Consider the following 27,759-nt stretch of genomic DNA (forward strand, 5'->3'; position numbering starts at 1 on the left):
CCCGCTCTCCAGCTGAGTCAGCCTGTCCTCCCTGCCCTGAACATGCTCCGCCCCCACTCTCTGGGCCGTTTCCATGGCAGTGATGTCGAGGTGGGCGTACCTAATGGAGCCCTCTTCTGGTTGGGGAATCGGCGGTGAAGGAGGGAGATAAGAGAAGAACGTTTTATTATTTCATCTTTAACGTAGAGTAAAAACATGCAGCGATCTGTTTCTCCGTGATATGAATTATTCCGTCACTTTGTTCCCGTAGAAATTAACTTTACTATGTTTTTGTATTGGTGCTCTGATGCTCTCTTTGATTTTCAAATTCTCACATGGAAAATGTTTCACCTGTTGTAAATTGCTTTGAAATCACTGTATTAAATTGCTTAATTTTCACCGTCCAAACATGCGTGACTATTCTATTTATTCATTAAATGTACTACAATGTGCATAAAAAATGTCAAATGTGTCCTCTAAGATAACGCAAAGGACACGAAATTGCAAATCGTGTGAACCAGTGGTCACAAAAATGTGCGCAAGACAGCTGCTGATGTTGATCAGGTGATTTAACTGGGAAGTTGCTCAATGCACAACATTTGAAGCACCAACAGACGCAGAGACGAATTAACAAATCGATTTCTCTGCAAGTGAAACAGGAAAACGGCCAAATTAAACCGATCCGTGTTGTTTCATATTGCACTTCTGTTTTCCTTTCTCTGCTAACTGCACTTCATGAATCCACAGTATAAATGTACGCAGAGTGCCACACACTGTAATCCGACAGCTCAGTGTTTCTTACTGGAGCTGCAGAAGCGTTACCTCTCACAGCGCCGTGCGGACCGGAGACCGGAGCGGAGCCGGGCCTCTGCAGGTCCGGCTGGGTGTAGAGCAGCTCCCTGGTTCTAGCCAGGAGGGGGCTGAAGGGGATGTTGACATAATTAGCAGTGCTGTCAGTCCGAAGTCGGGAGTCCTGGGAGGAGGACGGACGAGTTTCACGGGCAGACTGGAACACACCTGAAGGAAACATCCAAAAACGGGGCGAAAGGGGAGGCAATTAAATTGTGGTGGACCAGCAGGATTGTCGAGTTGCCGGACGTGACACACATCGGACGTGGTTCTCTTACCACAAGCTGTCGGCCTGTACGTGCCCGGTGTGACGGGCGGAGGTGGGGGGGGCGGAGGGGGGCAGCGACTGCAACGACCTCCTCAGGCCTGCCAGCTTCCAGCCAACTTCGCTGCCACTGTGTTTCTCTGTCACACACAAAGGACATCGGTGTTTAATACTGACACGGTAGAAATATTCTGAACATCTACTGAGTTATGTATTAGTTGTATTATTTGATTATTACTGATGCATAAACATGTAAAACAGCATTTTAATGGTAGCTAATGTTAACAACATTTTATAGTGTTGAGTAGTTTGGTCTTTACAGTGCATCATATTTGACAAAGTTGTTTTTTTTTAATTGATTTTAAAGTAACAGGTAAATTTACCTGTCAAATAAATGTAGGATAAAGTGGAACAATGTGGAAATACTTTTTTTTTTTTTTTTTTTTTTAAGTTCTTAAAGGAGCAGTGGGTAGGATTTAGTGGCATCTAGTGGTGAGGTTGTAGATTGCAACGAACTGAATACCCCTTTCCTCCCGTAGCCGAGTATCTACGGTGGCACTTTCAAGAGTTTAGTTTGTCCCTTCTGAGCTACTGTAGAAACATGGCGGCTCTACGGCAGAGGACCCGCTCCCTATGTAGATAATGAAGGCTCATTCTAGTGTAATGAAAACACAATTATGATTATTATATCCCAGTTCTAACCACTGAACCTTTAGCTTCTGTATCTGGGTTAATGGAGTTCTTTTCCACCTTTATGATAAGACAGTTGCATTCACACACAAACCTTGTGTCTCTGCAGAAAGTGACAGGTCTGATTTTGGAGGGTTGTCAGCCTAGAAAATGAGAAAAAAATATGATCTCAAACATTTTATTTTGAAATTCTCTAGAATTTAGGTAAATTGTGTGCTGCTTATTTTCACAACTCGGTTTAAAAAAAAATATTTGTCATCTTTTTCCAGATTTTCTGAACAGTGGCACTGAAGTTTATATCATATTAATCTAACATTTATATTTGTATTGGAGGTTGTTGTTTTTAACTGTTAGTCTTGTTATACATTCTTCTACTTTTAAGAGGAAAGACAAGGAAAGTTTTGTTTCTTCTTCTCTGCTCCAACCAGACCAAAGCTGATTTTTATATTATATATTTTTATGGCTTCTTCCATCACCGGCTGAAATACGCAGATAACATCTTACCCGGTTCACGCATCTGCTCCTCGCCGACCGCCACTGCTCCGGTGTGACGTAGGTGTCTAAGCCACGAGCGCACTGAGGGGAGAGACAAGAGGAGGCAAGAGGAGGCAAGAGGAGGGAGGAGGAGGCAGGAGGAAGAGCAGGAGGGCAAGAGGAGGCAGGAGGGAAGAGGAGGTGGGGTCAGGGTGGAGGTTCATTTGTTTTTAACTGCAACATCCAACGCTGTGACTGCCTAGAAAAAAAAACAGCAGCATCTCAAAAGGTAGTGAGAAGTGAGATATGTGGAGAGAGATCATCTGCAGACAAAGGTTTAAAAAAAAAAAAAAAAAAAAAAAAAAGGTGCACTGATTAGAAGAAGAGGAAGTGTGAGGGCACGAGATGAAGGAATCACAGAGCTGAGAGAACAGAGCTATCATCTTTAAAGGTGGCAGACTAAAAGGGTGGCGGGCTCAGACATGACACATCCGACAGCTTCCTCCTCCCCACAGCAGCTTCAGGAATATTACCCGTCATGAGGTCTGTTCCAGCAGACGCGATACTACGAGTGGGCTTCGTCTCATTACCAGACAGGAAGGCCGCCTCGTCTGAACCGCGCACACTTCATGAAGTTGATAAAGAAAAACTCATTTGGCTTTCATGCAACAGGATCTTCCTCTTTGAGGCTTTCTGTTGGTTTCATCACAACTCATTTAATTCCTCACTCTCTCCTCAGTGTACACATGCTGTATGATGAACACACACACGCGCACACACACACACACACACACACACACACACACACACACACACACACACACACGCACACACACACACTCCTACACGAGCTGTCAGAAATCACAAGACATGCTGTTTCCTCTCCTGCTCTGATGATAATTCGCCCGCGACGAGGGGGGAAGCGCTTTTCACAACCCATCGGGAAAATTAATTAGACCCAATGTGGAGAAGTCACTTCTGAGGGTTGTTGGTTTTTTTTTTGAGGGTTTCAGACAGAAAATATCAAAAGGAAAAAACCAACAGCGGCTCCAGACAGGTTTGTGATGGACACCCACATGATTTGGAGTTCTGCGGCTCAGCGGGCGGTGCGGTCGCCTCGCAGCGAGAAGAAACCTGGCTTCTGTTCACAGTCACTTCTGTCTGGTGTTTGAATCTTCCCACCCTCCTCCCCCGCCCCGCCCCACCCCACCCCACCCCACCCCCCCGCACTTTCTCAGAACGAATCACATCCGCAGTCGTTTTTTGGACCGGAGACCTAAAACTGCCCACATGGAGCAAACTGAGAACGCATGCTGCGAGTGCAGGAAGGCGCCACACTGCAGGAGAGCAGTGAGCTGCTGGTTTCAAAAAGCTATCAAACTAATTTAACCTTTGCGGTGCATTGGTGAGGTTTTATGGTGCGAGTTTGAACCACAGAGCAGGATATTTCAGAGAGAAATGATAATGTAGAGGTATCACTCCTCCCTGTCTCTCTGCTCCCGGCTGCGTCTGATTCTTAGAAGCATCGCCGACTGGAAATCATAATTGCAAATGCAGTGAGTCATTAGTTCAATAGCAAGTAGAGGCGGGGATTTAAAGAGTAAAAACATAATTGCTGCTTCAACTTCTTGTTCATCAAACACTGCAGAATCATATAACACAGCAGGACAAAAGAGGAAAACAAAGAAAAAACTGCTTCAGATAAATAGATCTCACCAAGACTGACTAACAGACACTTAAATCAACATCTATGGCGAAAACACCGCGAGCTTCAGCAGTTCAACATTTAGAGTTACTTGATGAGTTGAGATTTTGAATAAGAAACATGATAAGGTTGCAGGTTACGTTGCACGTTAGATTTTGAAGATTAAACCGGTTTGTAGGTTCCTGAAATATAATCACGATTATACAAAGTACAATTTGACCAACTGTAATATCGGAAATGTGTTTACTTTGAGAGCAGCTGCAATATGACTAAATACAAAAATGCAAAAGCAGCTCCAGAATCGTATTTAACTCTCGTGCTGGTGTATCTTAACCTTTTTGACTTCCAACAAACAAACAGGCGAGTTGAAGCTTCTTGTTTCAGATGAACATTTTCACCAAAAAGTGACTTTAAAAACTTCAGTGTGATATTAGAACTCTAATATCAGTCACAGGGGACTTTTACTTCTAATTATATATTTTTACTTGTATTGGTAATTTTCTTCTACCCCTGTTTATTTTTAAACACTTGTGTTTTTACTGAGTGCACTCAGTTCAAGCAGACATCTGAAATCTATGATTGTATAAATGTATTAGGCAGGTGTCTGTTTTGTTTGCTTTGTGAGAGTATAAAAAATAAAATAAAAAAAAGACCTTTGGGACCTCCTCTAGGATAGTAACATTTCCAGCAGCGACTCACTGGCACCTCGAATCCATTAGCGCTTAATAAATGTGACAGCAGGTGCCAACTTCCCAACCGCAGCTGTATCACTTGTTCTGTTGCTGCCTCTTTCTATTCCTCAACATCCAAACCACAGTTCGACGGAGGAGCTCATTGGGGAGAGTTACATAAGATCTCATTTATCAGCAGAAGAATTTTAAAAATATATTTAAAAAAACATCGCTGTGGGCTTTGAAAATGCAAGCGGAGACATTCTGGAGATTAGAAGCAGCGGGAGAAAAACCCAGGAGGGATTAGCATTAGGATTTGTAAACATTTTCTATCATTTCATTACTTAATGTAAAATGTTAGAGAACAAAGAAGAACTCCCAAAAAGACCTGAGAGGTGAGAGTGAGGGAATAAAAGAGCGTGACGCTGTGATTACCTGCGTGTCTCCGGGGCCCAGCGGGGGCCTCGGCGTGGAGCTCCCCTCGCTGTCTACAGAGGGCGTCCTCTCACTGCCCCAGGAGTGGGAGCGCTGCATCATCGCCTGACACTGAGCTCTCAGTCCTCCGGGGCTCCCTCTCCGGCCCTGACTGCCACCTCCATCCACACCGCTCCTGCCATCCCCGCCCAGCTCAGGTGGCGCTCCCTGGGCCGGCGGTTCCCTCGGGGTCGAGGCCTGGAGCAGACTTCTCGGGGTGTCGTACCACAGCTTCAGCAGGCTGGGGATGTGGTACTCCTCGCTGTGACTACAAGACGCAGAGGAGACCGACCTGGAGGCGCAGGAGCAGCTGGAGGAGGCTCTAGCAGGCTCTGAGGTAAGTGCAGGAGAAAGAGGCGGAGTTGGGGGAGGAGCTGGCGGAGGTGAAGAAGGAACGGCAGGAGCAGCAGGTAGGCTGGCCACGGAGCCAAAGTCCGCTCCTCCTTCCTGGCTGGCCATGTCCAGACTCCCCGTGCACGAGGAAAAGCTCCCCGAGTAAGACGACTGGCTTCCCGCCGCGATCCCGATCCCGCTGTCTAACGAGCTCTGCCGCCCGCTGTCATGGAGACCGCGAAGATGGGCGGAGGACGGTCGACTCCGGGAGCCCGACATCACGGCGGCGTAAAGCCGGTCGTCCGAACCGGTCAGCACCTTCAGCGTGGAGGAGCTGGAGGCCGTCTCGTTGGAGGGGTGCGGCCTGGCTGACGGCTCCGCCCAAAACGGAAGTCTGCTTCCGTAGCTCGTCTCTGACTGACTGGAGGAGGAGCTGGAGATGCTGCTGTGGTCGTCCCCGGCAACAGATGTGCTGCAGCTGTAAGCGGAGGCTAAAGAGGGCGAGAAAGTTATGAAATCCTGATGAAGTGATTTTTTTTTTTTTTTTTACACCCACGTGGAGGTCCATTCATTCTCATACACCAAACACAAAGTTTCTGCTGTGTACGGACCATTTCATTAATAACACAGATATCGTGTGTTGAGATGTGATGGTATGACTCTGGGAAATGAGTTTTTAATCAGCTGCTCTCAGTTACTACAGCTCAAGTCATCTGAAGGTGTTTCTGTGCAGTGAGGGCAGAAATGAATCATGGAACCTCTGACGTTACTCAGCTTCACATTTCTGACTAATGCGCACACATAACTATGACAAAACCCTTCCCGGCATAAATATAGAACGGTGATTAAACCTTTGTGTGGACAGCAGGCCGGCCAGAAGAGAAGAGAAGGGATTCATTATTCCCACCAACACCTGAAGGCCCCCGGATAACGCTTGCTGTCCTTCTCAAACATTACGGAGAGCTGCTGAGTTACGGCTCGGTTGTTAAAATGCAACATGAAGTGGAGTTCGGAGAACAACGTACCTGTGCTGCTTGCCAGGCTGCAGTGGGACAACATGCTGAGTCGTTTCTCCAGCTCCGATGCCTCCAGGCTGATTCGCTCCTCGGCTGAAGACGGGTCAGCGTTGGGATCTGCCGTTTAAACGTACAACACATAGTACAGGCAGACAGACGTCACCATCGAAGTGTTTCTGTCTGCGATGGAGAATAAAATCCAGAGAAGCACCTCGTACCAAAAAGTGAGTTGAGTCGAGTTGGAAAAGTGCAAAAGGTGCTTAGAATAAATCTGTCCTTCCCTTCTTCTGGATGATCGATAAAGAGTTTCATTTTGAGATAAAAGGTTTATCGCTCTCATCCTTTCTATTAAAGCAACAAATTATCTACCTCTCCCCACTTTAGATAAAGTCTAAGTTAAACAGTAAAGCTGTCCATCTCAGCAGTCTGCAACGACATTTAAAGTCTCTATCAGTCGAACCTCATGACTCCTCCCCCTGAGAGTTAAAGTAATCTTTGTATTTTTTTTTTTTTATCTGTGCAGAAAATAGGACCACCTCATACTCATACTGTAGGAATACAAAACAGGCTCATTCACATTGACCTTAATTTTTTAAGCATAAGAATGAAAACATAATTCAGCATGCAAGAATGTCTTTTAGAAATACCAGATCGTATCTCAGCACGAACAGGAATATAAAGCTGATAAAAACAAAGTGCTTCACACGGTATAACCAGGATTGAAACATTACAGGGCGGAGGCCAATAAAATCCGGCAGAAATACAAAATAAAATGGGGATAAAATCCTCAACAATATAAAAACAGCACAACTACAGTAGTAACAAAACCAGGTGAGAGAAACAGGAGACAAATAACGTGTAAATAAGTGATTTGGTGACTGATCTTGCTCAGAGCAGAGAGATCCACAGCTGATTGCATAATCCACCTTCAGTCGCCTTTAGTCGGGACGTATGAGCAGCCAATCAGAGCCCTCCTGAAGATCTGAGGCTGAAGTTGTAAGAGCTGTAACTGTGTTTATCAGCCTGCTCTTTAAGATGTCTGCTGTGACTGTTACACCCGCCTGTAAATTGAACATCTCCCAGAAGACGTGGAAGGCGCCTCGACTGTCTGCTGCAACATGAATTTAGTGTAAAACCCTGCTAATTACACACCTAACGCCGGCTATATATACATACTGCAGAGGCAGAGGGGGGGGGGGGGGGGCACTGCTTCTGAGGTGTGTGTGTGTGTGTGTGTGTGTGTGTGTGTGTGTGTGTGTGTGTGTGTGTGTGTGTGTGTGTGTGTGTGTGTTGCAGTGGGTGAGGGTGTTTGTGTGCATGAAGGTGTCAACAACCGAACCCCCGGCCTGCAGCAGCTAACGCCGACGTTCAGATGCCAAGTTTCTTCACTACGCTATGCGAGGTGTCGGCTAACATTTGCTGACGTAGCTCGTCCACACTAATTATAGCCACTTCACAGCGTCGACTGACGCAGGGCGGCTCGCTCTGGGGTCAACGCGGCAGAGAAGCCGACGTTGAACTCGTTTAGTTTGGACGCTAATGCTGTTTTTGTTTTTTTTCCATTTCTTTCCATCAAACTGAATGTAAATCTACACAAATCACACTTGTTTGTCCTTAATTTGTTAAATCCTGGAAAAACCACTACGTAAAACAATTAAGAATAAACATTTTATCAGATTGTATCTTCGGTCCATATGTAGCAGTGACTAAACATGCTTATAAAAATACAAATCAAGAGTATACGCGGTATATTTCTGTTGTTCACTTAAATATGAGCAGAAGTGGCAGAAAATGGAAATTCCTTAACATTGTATTAAAGGTGTCCTACAGACTTTTTGACCACTAGAGGCGCTATTCAACGATGGTTTTGTGGCGCATCCATTTTATTTCTTTGTTTGTCTTATTAATGTGTACAAAAACACGATTTCACATTATCAAATCTACAGCGAGAATACACCCCAAAAAAAAAACGTAAAAAAATGTTTGACTCGTTTTTGGAAGCCAATTTCATAAGAAAAATAACATTCACATTCAACATTGCAGTACGTATATTTAGCTTTCATGCAGTTTAGAGGGGGAGAGTGTAACCCACTACAATTCTAGACAGCTGCACAGAGAGAGAAGCCTCCAGTTACCGCAGTACGTGAACAAAAATGAATTGAGATGTCCTAATTTAAGATTTACAAAAGTTGCGCAATCCCCGACGAGCAAGATATGAATAATTCTTCGAGATCGGTGTGATGGGAACGACAGGGAAAACCGGTTCCAGGTGCAAATAAGTCACATACTATTTTACTTTCATATCAGAAAGAGACAAGTGAAGGTCTCCTCCGACAGTCCAATGTTAAAAAAATAAATAATTAAAGGCTTGACGTAATTGTGAGATTTTTTTTTTCCCTTGTTGGCATCCATCCTAAAATGTAATAGTTTCAAACTGAGACCTTGAGACGTGGTGTGTGTTCAGTTCTCTGCAGGCACATTCCCACTGTGTGTGTGTGTGTGTGTGTGTGTGTGTGTGTGTGTGTGTGTGTGTGTGTGTGTGTGTGTGTGTGTGTGTGTGTGTGTGTGTGTGTGTGTGTGTGTGTGTGTGTGTGTGTATTTCTGAGTTATTATAGAGCTGTCAGATCCTTGGTATGTGTCCTGTACAGCTTTTCTCTTTCCAACTGTCAATAAGCTCCTGAATCAGATCCCTGAGAAACCAGCTGTGCGTTACAATAGCACACGAGTCGACACACCCGGGCGCGACCCCTTCATCTCCAGTTTGACCCCTCGGGGCTCCAAGCATGTGGGAGTTTTCCGCTAGCACGGCGCCAGACACAAAATACTAAACGTGTGCACTAAACAGGCAGTAAACCCTCATAATGGAAGTCACAGAGTCACATACCAAACGGGCTGATTGTTTTAAGGTCAGAAACTCTTTGCGTTGGTGTTCATGTGAATATGTGTGTTCACCTGGTAGGTTGGGTCGCAGGCCGTGCGGCGCCCTGCTGGGGGCGACGCCCCTGACGATGCAGTCAAACAGGAAGCTGATCTGCTCTCCTTCTGCACAGGACAGGAAGAAAACACCGGCCCCTGGAAGGACACACAGCGTGTACGGTTATGAACGATGAGCTGACAGAAGTAACGGCAAGTAAAAAAATAAAAACAGCATGAAAGAGGAGTACGGCAGAGGTGATGGAAGTAGTCAATGGTTGAAATACGGAGTAAAATCAAGGCTAAACAATATTCACTGAGGTTGAGAGGGCTGCTGCGAGGGCAAGGCTGCGCTTTGAGCCAGCAACAGCCTTTTCTTCTAAAGGTTACAGAAAATATCTATCAATTCAGCTCCTACTCTCCTGTCGAGCCCACGCAGATGTAGGAGTCAGTGAAAACACAAAAAGAAAAACTGATGATACATCACAATCTCCTCATCGTGGAGATATTTGAAAAGAAAGTCCCAAAGTGAGCCATTACTCACAAAAAAGAAGGACAAATCCTCTCTGTTCTTATGGAACTGTGTTTACTGCTAATAGAAAAGAAAAACAGCTGAAAACGTAGAGCAGAACATTGTTCACTTCAGGTTTTGAAATGAAAACATCTGAGCTTCGAGAAACCAATTCTTTGTATTTATACTGCGAGACGATAATCCAAAGGCCACAAAGATCTGTTGTTGTCGCTCCGCTGCCATTAAAACGCGCTCACCTGAATTAAAACCTGAAACCTATTAGCTTTCTCAGCTGTTGTGTATTCCGGCATTAGAAAGACAATTATTAGCATCTGTTGGGATGAAATGAACTTTAATTTGTGTCACTTTCTCTGAGGGGCGTTTTGTTGTGAACACAAAGGAGCCCTGTCCTCATTTTTAGCCCACAAATATGTTGACCTTCCATCACGACGTATGAAATGTAATTTAAAAGTCATGAATTAAAAGCTTGACAGGTGGTGAGGACAAGAGACATTTTAACCTCTGTGGGTCAATGACACATCTAACAGGTGGAATTTACTTCCTTTTAAACCGGAGGACAGAGAATGTGAAGATGTTAAAGAATAACCTTGTACACCTAAACAGCACACACACACACACACACACACACACACACACACACACACACACACACACACACACACACACACACACACACACACACACACACACACACACACACACACACACACACACACACACATGTGCATCGGCAGCCTACCGGAGGAGGCGTGTGTGTTTTTATGCCCGCTGAGGGACTTGGAAAGATTGCTGACGCAGCATTTCATCTCAAGATTGCTTTAATCCAGATCACAAGGCTTGATGGCTGTCCATGGCTGTCATTTCTTACCGTGTCAGCGTGTGTGTGTGTGTGTGTGTGTGTGTGTGTGTGTGTGTGTGTGTGTGTGTGTGTGTGTGTGTGTGTGTGTGTGTGTGTGTGTGTGTGTGTGTGTGTGTGTGTGTGTGTGTGGGCGCGTGGTACGAGGTCGACCCGAGCACGTGTGGACCTGATAAGCCAGAAGAAAAAAAAATACCCGTCTAGCTGAGAGATGGGCTCGGCTCCAAACATCATCGATTACAGAACACAGTGGCCTCATTATCACATCTAATAGGAGCCGGAGCTCTGATATCGCTGCAGACGACGATGCAGAATGCCAACGGGGCTCCATGAAGACCCGGCTCAAGTGATTACTGCTTTACTCAAAAGTCTTTGCACAGCACGACGGCCCGCTATCCCAAAGGAGCAGTCGGTCGGCTGTCAGGTATGTGTGTGTGTGTGTGTGTGTGTGTGTGTGTGTGTGTGTGTGTGTGTGTGTGTGTGTGTGTGTGTGTGTGTGTGTGTGTGTGTGTGTGTGTGTGTGTGTGTGTGTGTGTGTGTGTGTGTGTGTGTGTGACAGCACGGCAGTAAAAAGGCTTGTCACATCACTGAAGGGTACATCTTCAGCTCCGCAGCCAAAAAAAAATGGTATCATACGAGGCGCAGCTGACTTTCAAAATGCAGCAGCAGCAGAAAGCAGAGACCACCGTAGAAAAAATAAAAAAAATAAAAGGCCTGAAGTGACATCAGGCAGCTGAGTATGCAAAGTAGCACAAAAGAATATTAGAATAATTTATCCACCACATTTGCACTGATTATTTTTCTGATAATGTGCCGTGGGACATTTCAAATTTAGAAAGAGAAGAAAGGACGAGACGACAGGATGCTTTCTCTGAACAGAAAAAACTAACTCGATGTTAACAGGAAAAGAAGTCTGAATTAAGTGGAACAACAATAATTAAATGTGCTTGTGGCTTCTGCTACTTGAGCAAAGCTAACAAATTGTATTTTATGACTAACTATGATGAAATAGGCCAAGAAGAAGCCATTGTTTGGATGATTTGTACTGTTTTCTGCATGAATCTGACATGTTGCACTGCGTCTCCTCGAGACAGAAACACAGTTCATGAATTATGGAATTAGATTTGTCAAAACATTCGAACACGATTTCTTAATCAAACAAAAAATAAGGATTTGAGAGTATAAAACACGCTGATGCCAAAAAATGTCAACTCAAAAGTTAAAAACACTTTTTTTTACCGTCTGCTTTGCTCTCTGAGTTTCACCTTCACTGCCAGCTCGCTCTCGTTTGCGCTGTTTGATTCTTCATTTGCACTTCTGACACAAACTTCTCGTGTCAGCAGGAAAAGAGCAACACTTTTTTTTTTTTTAATGGTTTTTAAGTTGACTTTTTTGTGCTTCAGTGAGTTTAATTCTCGCTCTAATTTGTATTTTTTCATATTTTGTTTTGAGTATTAAAACAGAGGTCTAATACCACAGTGGACAGAGTGAGGATTTTCAGAGTCATGTTGGAAGTCTGAACTCCATAAAACTCCTGGAGTGCAGGAATGTGTCACATGTACTCACCAAATACAAATAAACATGTAAAAATGTAAACCAACACTCTGCTCTATCTTCCACTCACGCAAGGAATGTCACCCGCCGACTTAACTCTCACATCTCACTCTTTCTGTCACGTCAACTGGGCCTCTCGCTACAGCACCCGAGTCTGCTGGGTAGTATGTAAATGAGGTGAAGGGGAAGGCTGCGATTGGACGTGCGCCGCTCCCCCCTCCTCCCCTCAGGGCACTTTGTGATTGACTGCTATCCACTACAGGGAGACCGATATTTATAGATGTTGCACATGAGAACAGTGAAATCAGAGCCTGTAGATCTCACGGTTATTCTTGTACACACACACACACACACACACACACACACACACACACACACACACACACACACACACACACACACACACACTCTCTCAAAAAGACAGACATCGCAAAAGTGCATACAGGAGCTCACACATTTTCTAAATCTCTAAAACCAAATGATTTAATCGTACCGATGAACGAGACCTCACAAATAAAAACGTATTTATATACTTTATTTACACACACACACACACACACACACACACACACACACACACACACACACACACACACACACACACACACACACACACACACACACACACACACACACACACACACACACACAAAAACATAAAGCTGGCTGTCATTCCTTACATTCATGCCCACATCAACTGGACATTCAGAGGATAACTAAACCCTGGCACACACACACACACACACACACACACACACACACACACACACACACACACACACACTCGTGTGCGCGCTGCATTGATTTGGTGGGCAGGTGTGCAGTGTGGAGAGTTCATACATAGAAAGTCATTCCTCACGTGGGTAAAGTTTGACTGTATAAACACCTTCAATAAATCACCTGTATTTATATTAGTGTGTGAGTGACAGCTCCAATAACCTACGAACACTGAGGAGGAATGAAAAGGAGGGTTTAAGCGAAAGTCTCTAAAACGTGGAACTTCCAAAGCTTTTCTGCAGCAACTGTTTATCGTACAGACAAAAGAAAACGTGTTGGAGGACGTTCCCTCGCTGAGGGAACTGAGAACCGTTGTAGTTCTAGGAACGCTGTTTCCAGGGACATTTTTAGCTCCCAGTTCACGGTAAGCACTTTCCCAGCACAAGAGGAACGATAGTGACGCAAGTGCATAGTGATCAGTTTACCATCCTACAGCCTTCTTCCCACAGAGAACAAAATAAAAAAATAAAAAATAGATGGCCAGTATGCGTCATTTCTAGGAAACACTGCCACCAACGGGTTCATTCAGGCGCTCTTCTGGAGCTTTAATCAACTTAATGTGACAAGAAGCAGAACGGCAACCAAACGGGCCGAGCCGGGAAATTATTTTCTTCACTAGTGTTTCCAAAGCGAACGATGTAACTCATCATAAATAGGACTAATCCGAATGCACACCAAACCAGGGTGAAGCCATAAAAAATAGATGTGCTATAAAGCTTCAGCGGGTACTTACAGTATCCGCAGCGAGTCCCGCCCTCGAACACGAAGCCGTTCGGCACGGCGCCGTATCGACGCAGCGCCGACAGCTTCCAGTGGCCGGTGACGCCAGGAGGGAGGCCTCTGGTCAGGACCAGCAGGTTGTTGCACAGGTGGAGGGAGGCGGGGCCACTTTCCAGTTTGGTACCTGGTTCGACGTTGACACTGAACCTGTGCACTGAAGGAGAGACGGAAAAGTTTGAAAAGAGCGAGCGGCGTCATCGACTCATAATCACTTGTAGACAATCAGAGCGTCATTGATCACTGAATAAAAAGAGGCGGAGCTTGTGAACAGAAGGACCAGGGCACGGCACACAGTGCATGAACACACATCGACTGAGTAACTGATGGCTGCGGTAATGATGATGCAGCAGTTCTTCGGGATCTGCTGGGTGCAATTTGTCATCGCTCAGTTCGTGCATATGGGACTTCTGCAGTGCCAAAGTCTGTCTGTCCCTCTCAGAGTCTTTACTGTGCAGAGTCAAGTGTACTCTGCATGCATGTATACAGTATGTGTCCCAACAGCAACCCGAGTAAAGCCCAGCGGACGGGAAGAATTTTCTCTCTTCAAGTATGTGCACATCATTTTTAAACAAGATTCTTTAAAAAAACAAGTGACACAAATACAATTTTAGTTGAAGACGTACATGAATGAGCACAAGATAAATAGTCTATGAATATAGTAAAAGCACTTCTATTAATAATGGTTGTATGCTGAGACTGAAGGGCGCTAGCTGAGCACCTCTGACTGAAACCTGCTTTGCAGGAAGCTACATAAATGGTCAAATCTCCAGCTGAAGGCTTCAACACCACCGTCATCATGATCACTGCGAGGGTTGACTGAACCTCAAGCAACTGTTAAATCTATGCAAATGTTTTGCATCGTGTGGAGAAATAAAGTAAAAACCAAAGGGTGCCTTGAAGGTACGACACCAACACGCTTTGAACAGCAGCAATGTAAAATACATGCAATTTGCAAGAAGGGTAAATTGAGGTGAAATAGTTTCTGCATTTGCTTTAGAAGGTTTCCAGCAGCACCTCAGGAGAACTGCAGGAACAGAGATAAATGAACCGTAGTGATCTACAAAAGGAAATAAATGCAAACATCAAATAAAACTGCACAATACAGTGTTTCAGTAGTTTTACATTGAAATATCTCTGGAATTCTTAAAAGCATTTTTCAGATGACAAGCGCTGCTGAAGATGTGATTTTGAAAGTCAGAAGAGCTGAAAAGAAAGTATTTATAAAAAGTCCTGGATCAAAGATGATTTCAGAACACATCCTTACTGCACTATGAAATAACAGGAAGTTATCCAGCTCTCCTTTTCCTCACAGGTCTTCACTCTGCAGAAAAGAAAGTTGTGACGTTGAAGACTTCGAAGACCAATAATGTTGACGGAAGACAGATTGTTTCTGTCCGTGGAAATCCATGTTGAATTTCTCTGATTCCTTCCAGCGAGTTAAGCCCACATTTTCCCTCTCAACCTTCACAAGTAACAGCGCACACTCTTCACAGTTTGACATGACTGTTAGTCAGTTACATTAGAGCCTATTCAGATTAATTGGCACACACGGAGTCAGATTTACGTTATTGTGGGTCAAGCGTTCAAAACGCTGAAAAATAAGGCAATAAAGTCTACAGGAGCTGTTGAGATTTCTGGCCCTCAAAACTCATTATCTGCTTGGCACTTCAAATATATAAGATATAAAAATCCATCTAAACCCAACATGCTCTTCATATTTATAAGTGCTCAGTGTTGTAAATAAACCTGACTGAGTCTGGCTGGAAATCAAAAAGGCACCCTGAATAAAAGGAGGGATGTCAACACAGATCCAGGTGAGGTCAACAGAGGTCAAAGAGAATTTAAATGTCCTTTTTAGAATTCATCCGACAATATTTAAACTACTAATCTGAATTGATAATTCTTGGAATAAAGCCGCCGCCTCTGATCAGGACGTGTGGGACCGTTCCCTCGTTTGGTAAATACGGCAAAGACTGACTTTAAAAAAACAAGAAGCACATTAATCCATCACATCTTTAGAGCAACAACTCAGGCCTGCGACATCCTCACAAAGCCGCTGACCTTCTCCCAGGCTGTAGCGGATGCGGGCGTCCCAGGCCAGCAGGGCATCTCGGCCGGTGAAGCCCAGGACCAGCGTGTGCGCCAGGCAGAGGATGGACAGGGTGTAGGAGACCCCGTCGTACCCGGGTCCAGGCTCCACGCCGCAGATCCCCTGGAGGGTCCGAGTAAATCACACTCAGACGTCACATCATTTAACCATGAGACACTTTTATCAATAATGTAAACAGACACACGTGGTCATATTTTTCCGTATTCCTGCAGTCTGTGTTGATGGAATTCGGACGTAGATGCTTTTCCAGCCACAGAGCGTCAAACTGAGACCCGAAGCACAAAACATCTCCAACATCGGAGAGTGAGATCTCTGACCGGAGAAAGCAGAACTCACTAATGTTCCAGGAGATCGTGACCCTCCGGTTCCTCGGTTCTCACTCTACTGAGATTACATCACAGTTCCTGGGAATGAGGTCACGTAAATATACACAAGGAACGCTTTGAATTTTCAAACACGCTTTATGAATTTTCTATCTGGGATTATGGGTGTCAGTCGTCTCTGTCGGGTGCCACTGTTGTTTGTTTGTCTTGATTTCTGGTTCTCTTGCAGCTTTTTCAGCCGTTGCACCTGATGGACGACCCACATTAAGTCTTTCTACCTCCATGTGTTATATTATTGTACATTTAAGTGTATTTAAGCGAAGTCTGTGAAGCGACGCCACTCAGGAGCTGTGACATCACTTCCACCTGCACTTGAGATCAGAACGTACCTCCAGTGTTACATTGAGCCTCTCCTTGTGGCCGCTGCCCTTCTCCTTCCCTTTCTTCTTCTCCTTGTACACCAGCAAAGACAGACAGTCTGCAGCACACACACACACACACACACACACACACACACACACACACACACACACACACACACACACACACACACATCAACTTTACAGACTTTAATAACAGGGTGCAGCCTAACAAATGTGTCACTTTCTGTAATCCCCGTCTACTACGGCACAGCTGTTACAACAAACCCTAAAACAATGAACTGATCCACTGCCACAGCTGATAATGAAAGTCAAGCCACAAATATACACACACACACACACACACACACACACACACACACACACACACACACACACACACACACAACAAACACAAACAGGCTCACACAGGGTTAATGCAGAGTGGTCTACATTATTCCCACCAGTACTGCCAGTTTTCTTCAAGGACACAGCAGTGGGTTTGTGGGCCATATGTTTTTGTGCGCTGAGTTTCTGTCCTCACAGCATCTCTGTCCAGATTTGAAGACATGCTGCTTTCCTTCCTGCCAAGCTTTCACATACAAAACCTCTGTTGAACTGTCACACTTTGGTTTTTTTTTTTTTTTTTTTTGGGCTGAAAGGCTATCAAATAATAAACCTTAAATCCAACTGGCACAATAAAACACCCAGAATATATTTATCCAGACTCTTCATTTCACGTCGGCCAGTTAAGTGAAGTCACTCGATCGGATCAGCTGATGAATTGCGCCACATCCACACATGCTGCGCTCTGTGGCGCGCAGCCAAGACACCAATTGGCGAGTTATGTTTAGTTAAACTGAAGTAAAGGAGAAGAGATTAGTGAGATGACACCGACAGATACACACATCTTTGTGTCGCTGTGAAAATGTGCGAGTCTTCATCGGGAATAACAAGAACTGAGCGTAAAAATAGAAAACGCTTGGAGACATACCTGCGACCGGAGAGGGCTTCCGGAGAACGACCCACCGCGTCTTCCACTGTGGAGAAGTTTGTACAGAAAGAATAAATTAAAGAAATATATATATATACACATTCCTCGGGTTGGCCTGGAAGAATGAGAGCATATTTTAAAGCGTAAAACAAGAAGGGAAACTGAAGAATGAACCTTTTTTCCATCTCTAAACTTGACTTGTCCCTCCACGACAACTGTATCCGTCATCTTCTGTCATGGTTCCGAGCAGCTGTGTGTGTGTGTGTGTGTGTGTGTGTGTGTGTGTGTGTGTGTGTGTGTGTGTGTGTGTGTGTGTGTGTGTGTGTGTGTGTGAGAGAGAGAGAGAGAGAGAGAGAGAGAGAGAGAGAGAGCGAGAGAGAGAGAGAGAGAGGGTCACTTTTCAAAATAGCCTTTACACCGGAGGCCCTACCGGCAGGCTGCACTCCCTCACCCCCACAATCAGACCACCAAGGGAGGGAGGGACACCAACCTCACCCCTCAGCACCCACCCCCACCCTCACCCCCCCTCACCCCTCCTCCAACCGGACTCAAGTCAGTACAGTTGTCATCCCGCGTCAAATGCTGATTGTTTACATTGGAGTTAGTTTGATAGAAAGCACATAACCGGCGCACCTTTCACTTAACTCTTGAAACCGTCTCAGCCGGATGTCAAACGGGCTTCACGCTGATCAGCGGAGGATCAGCTGCGTCTCTGGAAATCCACTTGAATCTGTTGAAGCCGGCTCAGGAATGATGCCAATTTAAAAACCAGCAAATTGGCTTAAAACTCCACGATGACAAATTTGTGAAAATACAAGATTTATGAAACAAGAACATATTTAATCATATTAACATTCGCGTGTCTATTTGTCCAGTGAGTGAGGGATCACCACATCATCATCATCATCATCATCTGGGTTCTCTGTTATTCAACAGCAACGTCTCTGTTAAATCCAATCTTCTTCTGACCAAAGCTTGAAGAGGAACTCTGGCTTTTGGAGGGTAGTATTGATTCTCAGTACGTTTATTAGAACTTTGAGAAGTAGTTTGACAGGTGAAATAAACACCTGGTAGGATAAAGTCCCTGGAAAATAACAGCTGACATTTATTTCTCATTGAAATCTCTTTGTTTTTCTCACGGTTCCCTTTTCAAAATGATTACTTTGGGGAGCAAAAAAAGATTTTACAAATGGAGATGACTTTACTTGTAATGAGGAGCTCTCCTCGGTTGGTGAGGTTTCAGACCTCGACCCACGTCAGACACTTAAAGTCGGAATAAACTTCAGCCTGTGCTGCTCTGACTTTGCTTGCTCGTAAAGTCCTGCATGAAGGGAAACACTAAATCACTGCATTCACCCTTCAAATTACAGATTTACAGTATGTCAGCACACAGAACTGGTGTTGGTGCTGTTCTCAGTCCCGAGTCCACAGTACATACTCATATTCTGCAGGAAGCACACAATAAATAAATACAGCAAGAAATGAATACTGTGACTTCGGTGTAGCCTACCGCTTATAAACTTCACAAATAGACAGTAAAACATATTTTCAGAAGATTTGATCATATTTTGCTGTTGTTGTTGTTTAGCTTTCTGAGGTGTTCCTGGAGCTGTTTGACAACCAACAACCGACAATATTTGATCAATTATTATTAATATAAGTGAAGGAATTATTGTTGCTGCTCATCCAGCTGAAGTTCATTTAAATTTCACATTACTGTTGAGCGTTTTAATGTAAAACACCAGAACACGACTTTTTTTTAATTTTTTTTATCGCGCATCGGGACCAAAAAAAAGGTGCTGAATAAACTACATTACCCAGAGTGCACTGCGTGAAGCTCGCCAGGCCACCTGCCTGCCTGCAGCCTGCTCTTTATCTGTCAGGGCTAGTTTAAGAAACATTACATTTACCTCACAGTGACGTTAGTCTGACTCCAAAAAAGGCACAAAGAAAGCACGAACGGCGTCAGACGATGACACAGAAAATATTCTGCAGCATGTGGACATCTTACTTGTTGTTTGTCCTCCCAAAAATGTCCAGTCAGATCAGATATCACCTCATTATTTGGAGATCACATGACAAAGTTACCGCAGACGGCCGAATGCCGTGACTTCCTGCCTTCCTTTCAAAATAAAAGCCACTGTTTTGAACGCTGATGAAACGAAACTAAGTACATTTACTTCTGAACTGAAGTACATATTTCAGGTATTTGTACTTGACTTCAGTATTTTTATTTTTTTTTTTTTAACTTTATACTTGACTGACTTTCAGAGGCAATTCGTATCTACTTTTTTACTCCACTACATTTGTTAAACATCTTTAGTTACCAGTTACTGTTAAGATTACAGATGATAAACTGAAAGATTAGATATTCCGCTATGGGCTGAGAAAATCTACTTTTTAAGATGAATAAACTGAAACCCACTTGAATTTTTTCCAGAGCTTTTTCAGACACTTGGCTCCAACAGAAGAGAAACAATCTCAGAATATATATAGTAATATATTACTGTCCATTAAATGAACCAACAGTGCATTAAAAAAATACTTCAAGCATTGAAAGCAATGCAGCACATTGTATAATATGATCATGTTTTGTATGAAAAACTATTTTCTGTAACAAGTAATAACAGCAATAAGCAGTATTTCTATTTAAAAGAAATTGCACTTCAGCACAGAACATGCTGAGTATGTAGTTTGGAATTGGGACACAGCTTTTGATGAATCTCAGCCCGCCTCAGCGGGGGGTCTGGGACCAGCCGCACGGCTGTCGACACCGGGCCCATCGCCTGGACTTTAAACCGAGACGGTGAGTGTGGTCTGAGTCACAGAAACAACGTCAGCAAAAACCTGCAGCTCCTCAAACGAACGTTGCTTTCAGTTTACTGCGGTCGACCTGACCTTTGACCTCACTCTGCTCCAGCGGTCGCTTGGCTTTGACCATGGACGGCGGATCTGATGTCTGGTACACTGCCGACCTCATCCTGCCGCCACGGCAACGCAGCTCCGAGGCCACACCCTCCCACTTCCTGTCCAGCTCTGAGACCTGGGACCCCGGCAGGTCCCGGGACCCTCTGCGGGTTTGTCTGGCGTCTCCCGGATCGGAGCTGACCCCGATTTTGTCCACGTCCAAGGCTCGTTTTGGGGTTGCGTATTTGAAGCGGGACGAAGGTGACTTGGATTTGCGACGGGAGCGAAGAGGAGGCCGCGGAGGAGGCGGAGGAGGCGGAGGAGGCGGAGGAGGGACGGGGTTGGAAGATGTTATCCTTCTGCCGGGCATTCTGAAACCACCACTTCCACCTCTCTCCCTCCCTCTCCGCCCGTCTCTGTCTGTACCTGAGGAAGAAGAGGCTGCTTTAAAAAAAAAAAAAAAAAAAGACAGATGACAAAAGACCGAAGTAAAGCCGAAGCACTGCAAACACTCCACATGCAAGAACCGATGCCAGAAAACACAACACAGAAATAAAAAAAATAAACAAACAAACACCCACGATAAACTAAAGATGAAACTTATCTTCATCCCTCGGTGAGAAATTAAAAAGATTATTCAAATTCTGTCATTTTCAGTTAAATATCCCAATTTTAGAGCCGTGATCAGCCTATAGCCAACTGATCCAACAGCATGGGTACACACACACACACACACACACACACACACACACACACACACACACACACACACACACACACACACACACACACACACACACACACACACACACACACACACAGCTGGAAGGCAGCAGGGCAGTAAAGTGGATGTGACAGATATTCCCATGCTGGCTTGTTGGCTATGACATCATGGGAACGATGGTTAGATTGGGCTCATTGTGTGTGTGTGTGTGTGTGTGTGTGTGTGTGTGTGTGTGTGTGTGTGTGTGTGTGTGTGTGTGTGTGTGTGTGTGTGTGTGTGTGTGTGTGTGTGTTTCTGTGGGTGAAGAGAATCATCTGAATACAGACTGCTGCCATCTACTGGCTCAGAGAAAGAAGCACTCGTCCCTTCATACTGGTGAAAGCTCATTTGGTCGATCACCTGACTTTAAACCCGTTTCTGCAAATATTTTTTCTCTCTTTTAAATTGATTCTTCTTCTCTTTTAAGATATTAAACAAACTTAAAGTGTTTTTTTTTACAGACAACGGACGTTTCAGAGGTCAAAACTCCGACCGACGTGTTTCGGCTTGTTGTCTTCATCGGGGTCAAACGGCCACAAGCAGAAACACGTAAAGCCATAACGTTGTTCCACATACTGAAAGCGTCGCTGGAGTTTTGACCTCTTTAAGTATATTTTTACGTAGACAGTCACAGCAGGAAAAGCAGAGGTGTAGTTAATAATGATATAACGATGATGGTGTTAGTTCCAGCGTGTGTTTTCCCTGCTTGTAACAAACAAACTGTTAAAAAAAAAAAAAAAAAAAAAAAAAAAAAAGGGAAAAATCTGTTTTGTTCTGACATTAACAAAATAAATCAGTTCAAGATCTAATACTCTTTTCTTTTTTTTAATAACTAAACTTAATGACGTTCCCATCAGCTGTACTTTGTGCCCGGTGTTTATTAGCAAATGTTAATGCTTGTTAAACACTCAAAGGTTAGATCCACGAGCATCCCTCCAGGCTGTAGACGAGAATACAGGCTGCAGTTGACAGTGCGAACGAGGGTGTCTCACTTCAGTCCAAGTTCACACTCAGACGAATATCTTTCTTTTTCAAATGTATAGTCTTCAAGTGAAGACAAGTCGGTGCAGTTTAAAGAAACAAGTGTTTTCACTTATTCACTCTTATCCACCTCTTCTCGGCACTACGGTTTGACTGACAGCTCACAAACTTTCACCATACCATTTTATTTATATACGACATTTCTCGATGTCATATAATTCTGCAGAGTGCTGCCCAAAAAATAAAACCCAAACAGAGTAACTGGAAACACCTGTTTGAGGGTGAAGGGCCTTTTAACACACGACTTCAATTTACTGTAAAACTGCTTTGAGCCATAAACTACTTCAGATTATCATTCCTGCTCCTCTCGGTTCTCCTCATTGGTCGCTCCGTCCACCGTTTCAGATCACACGCTGAATTGTGCCGATGCACTCGGAGGCAATTATTTAGTTGGCCAGTGAACTGAAACACGGAGCCAAAACTTTATTCGTATTTCACAGCTTCTGTAAACAAGGTTTTCCCATGCAATTACAGCAACAATGAGACAACTCGCTGGGTCCTGGAGCACGAAAACTAAAATCACACCCAGAGTCGGTCTACTTAGAGGAAACCTCATCTGTTGCTTGGTATTTAAATGAGTTTTAAGGTCTCCACAAAGCTCTTTTTTTGATCCTTGGGTTCATAATACCACAAAAGGAAACACTGCGGTTATCTGCCGTCTTCAGAGTTGCTGTTTCTGCTGTTTTACTGGGGATTGTTTGAGACGAGAGCCGTCTGGTAATTACTTCTATCTCACTTGGACAGAAACTTGATTTTCATGAAAGAAGATCAATTCAAGCTGGAGAACATATTTGATCTGTTCAGACGTGTTTTTTTCATCATTACATGGGACCGGGTTAACTGAAAATCAGTTGCTGCTGTTGTCACATGTTGGTCCCGGAGGAAACACAAACACAGGTGACAAACAATGAAGAGTTATTCTAACGGGAAAACCGCCACAGAACGAGATCATCATGTGATGCAGGAAGATACCCGCAGATATCAGACCGACTGTGTTTCCACGCGAGTGCACGCATGCATGTGTGAAGTGGAAATGAGTATCCGTGTGCCTGTTTGTGTGTGTGTGTGTGTGTGTGTGTGTGTGTGTGTGTGTGTGTGTGTGTGTGTGTGTGTGTGTGTGTGTGTGTGTGTGTGTGTGTGTGTGTGTGTGTGTGTGTGTGTGTGTGTGTGTGTGTGTGTGTGTGTGTTTGCACGACTATGAGGAAGAAAGACAACCGGGTTTTGTTTGCGGGCTACCAAAGAGCCCGGCATGAAAAAAGCTGGCCTAACAAGGCATTGAGTCGAGGGGGAAGCCATGCATAGCTAATAGACCGGTCGCCCCCAAAAGCCTTTGTGCCCCAAAACAAAAGCCCTGTCCTGCAAAGACACACACACACACACACACACACACACACACACACACACACACACACACACACACACACACACACACACACACACACACACACACACACACAGAGAGAGAGACAGAGAGAGAGAGAAGAGGCGACAGAGAGCAGACAGGAATATCAAGTAAGATATATAGAAGAGGTTCAACTGACGGACACAGAAAATATAAATCGAAGAATCTGTCAACGTTGTCGAAGCCGATTTTTAAATCGAGGAGCTGTTGGTCAATCGTCATTAAGAAAGTTGAGTCTGACAACTTTGAGATATTAACAATACTGGCTACGATAGTTATTTTCTATTGGTGGAAGAAGCACTGAAGACATTTTACTGAAGTAAAAGCAGTTAACAGAAAGTATAACATTAGAGGTGAAGTGAAGAAGAGAAATACAGAAATATAATCACCAAAATGTAAGGCTGCTTTATGAAAATGAAAAGTGAAACAAATATTTATCATTTAAAATTCATATATTATATTAGGGAGTTATTGCAACTGACTAATGAGTATGTTAAGCAGCATTTGGATGTTGTAGCTGGTGGAGCCCATTGAACTGCTTTCTATGCTGATGGATCATTAAATCCTATTTTTGTTAGTTTCATGTTGAACTCTGAGCATCCTGTGTTTAAAATAATATTTAACAGGTTGTTCAACAACACTTACAGCTGTTCTGAAAACATTCACACAATCCTGAAAGACTTGTTTAACCATTTGGTTAAAACATGTGATTAAAATAAAAAATAAAAAAGGATGATAACCTGTTTCCTGAGTGGCAGCTGTCTTTGCTCATTTTGTAACAGCAAGCAAACTATTAATGCATTATTTTGGGTAAAAAATTTTTTTACTTTAATTTCTTTAATGAATAAATCCTAAAATTCTCTGATTTCAGCTTCTTAAATGTGAATATTTTCTGGTTCCTTTCGTTCTCCGTGATAATAAACTGAATATATTTCGGTTGTAGACAAAAGTTTGCGAAGCACAGAGTGACATTTTTCAAAATTTTCAGAATTTAAAAAAACAAAAAACAAACAGCTAACAGATCAATAATAAACAGTCAATAATCCTCAGAGCAATCAATAATGGAAATAATCAGTAAAAATAGGAAATACTAAAAAATTAAAATGATACAATATACTGTATGTACCAAAACTTGAAATATATACATATATTCTTTGGTTCATGTTTTTAGCAGTTAACAAGGGCATATGTTGTGTTACGTAACAGTTTAGCTTGGATATGGAAAAAAAACAAAAACCTCTTAAGCAACTGTCAGAAGTTTTAGGATTTTTTTTTGGGATTCAGGAAATTCCCCAAGATAAACTGAAAGCGTTGTAAATCTCACTTCGTGTGTACTTTAAACTACGAGGCTAAATCCGAACACCGGCCCGTCCCTTGGTGATATTTCTTTTAGACAGATACGTATATAAAAAATAAAAAAATAAAAAAAAACTTCCTTCAAACTTTGATGACGAAGTACACGTAAACACAACCTGCAGGCAGAGAGAGGTAGAGGAAGGTCGACGTGAGGAACAGAACAAATAGAACAAATGAGATATTATTTGAAAGTGTAAAAAGAAGAAAGAAGAGGCTGCTCACGAGGCTACAGAGAGAGTTCAACCCCTAAAACATTTATTTGATCTATTTACAGACAGTACAGTCAACGGAACAGAATAGAGGAGAATTGATTCCTATTGTAACACAACTGAAGAAACAGCAGAGCTGCATCGCAATTCAACACCGACTACAGCGATATGGTGGTTTCACAAAGTAGACTATATACAAATTAATACTTCTAACTGATAGGCGGTAAAGTTGAAGAGAATGAGGGATAAATTAATGTCTTCTTGATAATATAGCACAGGAAGTGAAGTAGAGCTTTTAGAAATTGACACGGTTTTGACTCATTTTGTCTAATTTTGCCAGATGAGACCCTGCAGGCAGCAGAAAGGCAGCTCGGAGCGGCGTTGACCCAAAATGAAATGTTATACAAATAAAAAAACAAATCTCAAAATCTGCCCGTTTAGTCAGTGCAGACGTTTCTGGATCATTTGGCTCTTGTTTTTAGATTTTTTTTTTATGAGTGACACGAGAAGTGCCCGAGGTTGAGAGACCTGCGGTGGAAACACTGAACGTACTGTGCTTTGCGAAGATAGAGAACAGCTGAGCGAGTGTGTGTGTTCGTGGTCCCGCGGCATATGTTTGCGTTCGTGGGGTCAGGGTTGCCGTGTCAGCATGCACTGTGCCTAGAATCACGTAATAAGTAGAAAATACCAGTTATATGTGCAGTATTGGAAAGCTACTATGAGTGTGGCAGGTCTGGTGATCGTTAGCAGATGTGGTTTGTTTCTCTGAAGCACCTGTAGCGTGAAACAGACATTTAGAAAGGTTCAAGAAATCAAATGTGGTTTAAAGAAAAAAAAAGAAAAAAGTGTAAAGTCTTGTTTGTAATTGGCTAAAGTGCATTGTTAGACTCTGTCATCGCGGAGGAGGAGGGTGGAGGAGTGGGGGGAGGGGAAGGGGTGGAGGAGGGAGTTTGGCACCGGTCGTCACCAATATTTCGTCCTCGAGCTCACGTCTCCGGAGAAAATCCACAACAAGTCCGCTTAGAAGTTCACACAGACACACACCACGCAGGGAAGATGTCAGAGAGCAATGCATCCATCTTTCTTCTCTTTGTGTCCGAACTCTTTGATTTTCAGTGTGTCGTGGACTTACAGTAAATCTACCGGCCGCAAGGTCGTGCATACGTCTCCAAATCAACTCACTATGTTCACTGCGAACTTTAATTCCTAATGTGTGTTGTTAAGGTGTCAGATCTATTTTTTTATTTTACATTTACAGTTGTGTCTATTTCTTTTTACACAGATCTGGGATTTGTTAAACTGACATGTTTTCTGGTGAAAGGGAGGAGATCCAGATGCATTCTGGGGCCAACAAGTCATTTCAAACTGACTTTAGTTGTTTTTTTTCGGGTCCCACTCGCAGTCAGGTGAAAAGGAAGAGGTGAAAGTTCAAAAGTTTGAAGAGTTCACACGGGGGAGGTACCTGAGCTGGGCCGACCGTCCTGTGCTTGTTGTCGGGGTCGGGGGTGGGGGTGAGGGTGGGGTTTGCACTGCAAGGCCGAGGGAGTGACGTAGTTGAGGCTGGGGCTGTTAATGTCCCCCTCTCCCACCAGAGTCAGATCAGAGAGGGTGTCCTCCTCCAGCATCTGGACTGATTCTCCCCTGCCAGACTCCTGGAGGAGGCCGCGCTGAGCGCCGTGGGTCGGGTGGATGGGGGAGACGGTGCCGGGAAAAGGAGGAGGTGCTCTGGCTTTCCTGCCCCCTCCTCTCTCACTGCCCAGTGCAGAGTCCAAGCTCTGGGACTGATGGCTCGCGTTGAGCAAGTGGGTGCCGCCGCCGCCTCCTCCTCCTCCTCCTCCTCGGTCGTTGCTGTTCGCCTTGTTGCCCCGGCGACCGCTGCTAGGGAAGCTGCCGTTGTTGGGGTTACGGGAATTAGGGGTGGAGCAACTGGGCTCAGGGTCGTAAGGAGGAGGAGCAGTCTGGTTGGTTGCCCCCGGTGACAGGCGCAGAAAGTCTGGAAGCTGCAGGTCGCTTTTGTTTAGCAGGCCTCGCTGGTCGTCTGCTCGGTTGCTCTGAGCTTTGGATATGAGGTCGAAGAACTCTGCAGGCGCGCGCACACACACACACACACACACACACACACACACACACACACACACACACACACACACACACACACACACACAACGTACATACACACAAACACAAATAAACATATGCACACGTACATGCATGTGAACACACAGGAATGAAGCACACATCTGTAATCCAGTAAACATGCAGCAACGTGTGTATTAATCCATTAGACAAGTCAAAGCTACATTCAGGATAAGCAGAGGTGACTGTGCTACACGTAGCTCGCTAGCTTTGAAAGCATTTGGTGCTCTGCAGTACTGCAGGCAGGCAGAAGGGTTAGTGTGATCACAGCAACACAGCGACAGAAAATAC

The 27,759-nt window shown here is 44.1% G+C and overlaps 2 protein-coding genes across 6 annotated transcripts in view; both read right to left on the reverse strand.

The window, feature by feature from the left end:
- Positions 1–69: 69 nt before the first annotated feature.
- dok7b (docking protein 7b) lies at positions 70–19,419 on the reverse strand. The gene is given in 14 exon segments (XM_069704922.1): positions 70–996; positions 1,107–1,155; positions 1,157–1,233; positions 1,878–1,926; positions 2,288–2,359; positions 5,069–5,931; positions 6,466–6,573; positions 9,409–9,528; positions 13,822–14,022; positions 15,930–16,080; positions 16,691–16,779; positions 17,655–17,700; positions 17,829–17,904; positions 18,288–19,419. Coding segments are annotated over 13 exon segments (2,163 nt in total). The 5' UTR covers positions 17,883–17,904; positions 18,288–19,419; the 3' UTR covers positions 70–712.
- A 6,386-nt stretch (positions 19,420–25,805) lies between these two features.
- rgs12b (regulator of G protein signaling 12b) overlaps positions 25,806–27,759 on the reverse strand; it is a 40,322-nt gene continuing 38,368 nt past the window's right edge. For 4 of the 5 annotated variants that reach the window (XM_069704907.1, XM_069704908.1, XM_069704909.1 and 1 more), the window contains exon 19: positions 25,806–27,412. In XM_069704907.1, the coding sequence (XP_069561008.1) occupies positions 26,778–27,412 (635 nt within the window). In that variant the 3' untranslated portion in view covers positions 25,806–26,777. The remainder of the gene's footprint in view (positions 27,413–27,759) is intronic. The other variant, XM_069704910.1, reaches the window with a different exon arrangement.

This window comes from Brachyistius frenatus, unplaced genomic scaffold, assembly GCF_029030835.1.
Source record: "Brachyistius frenatus isolate BFR_SWC_R1_liver_20210118 unplaced genomic scaffold, ASM2903083v1 Contig_53, whole genome shotgun sequence".
NCBI classification, from domain to species: Eukaryota; Metazoa; Chordata; class Actinopteri; family Embiotocidae; genus Brachyistius; species Brachyistius frenatus.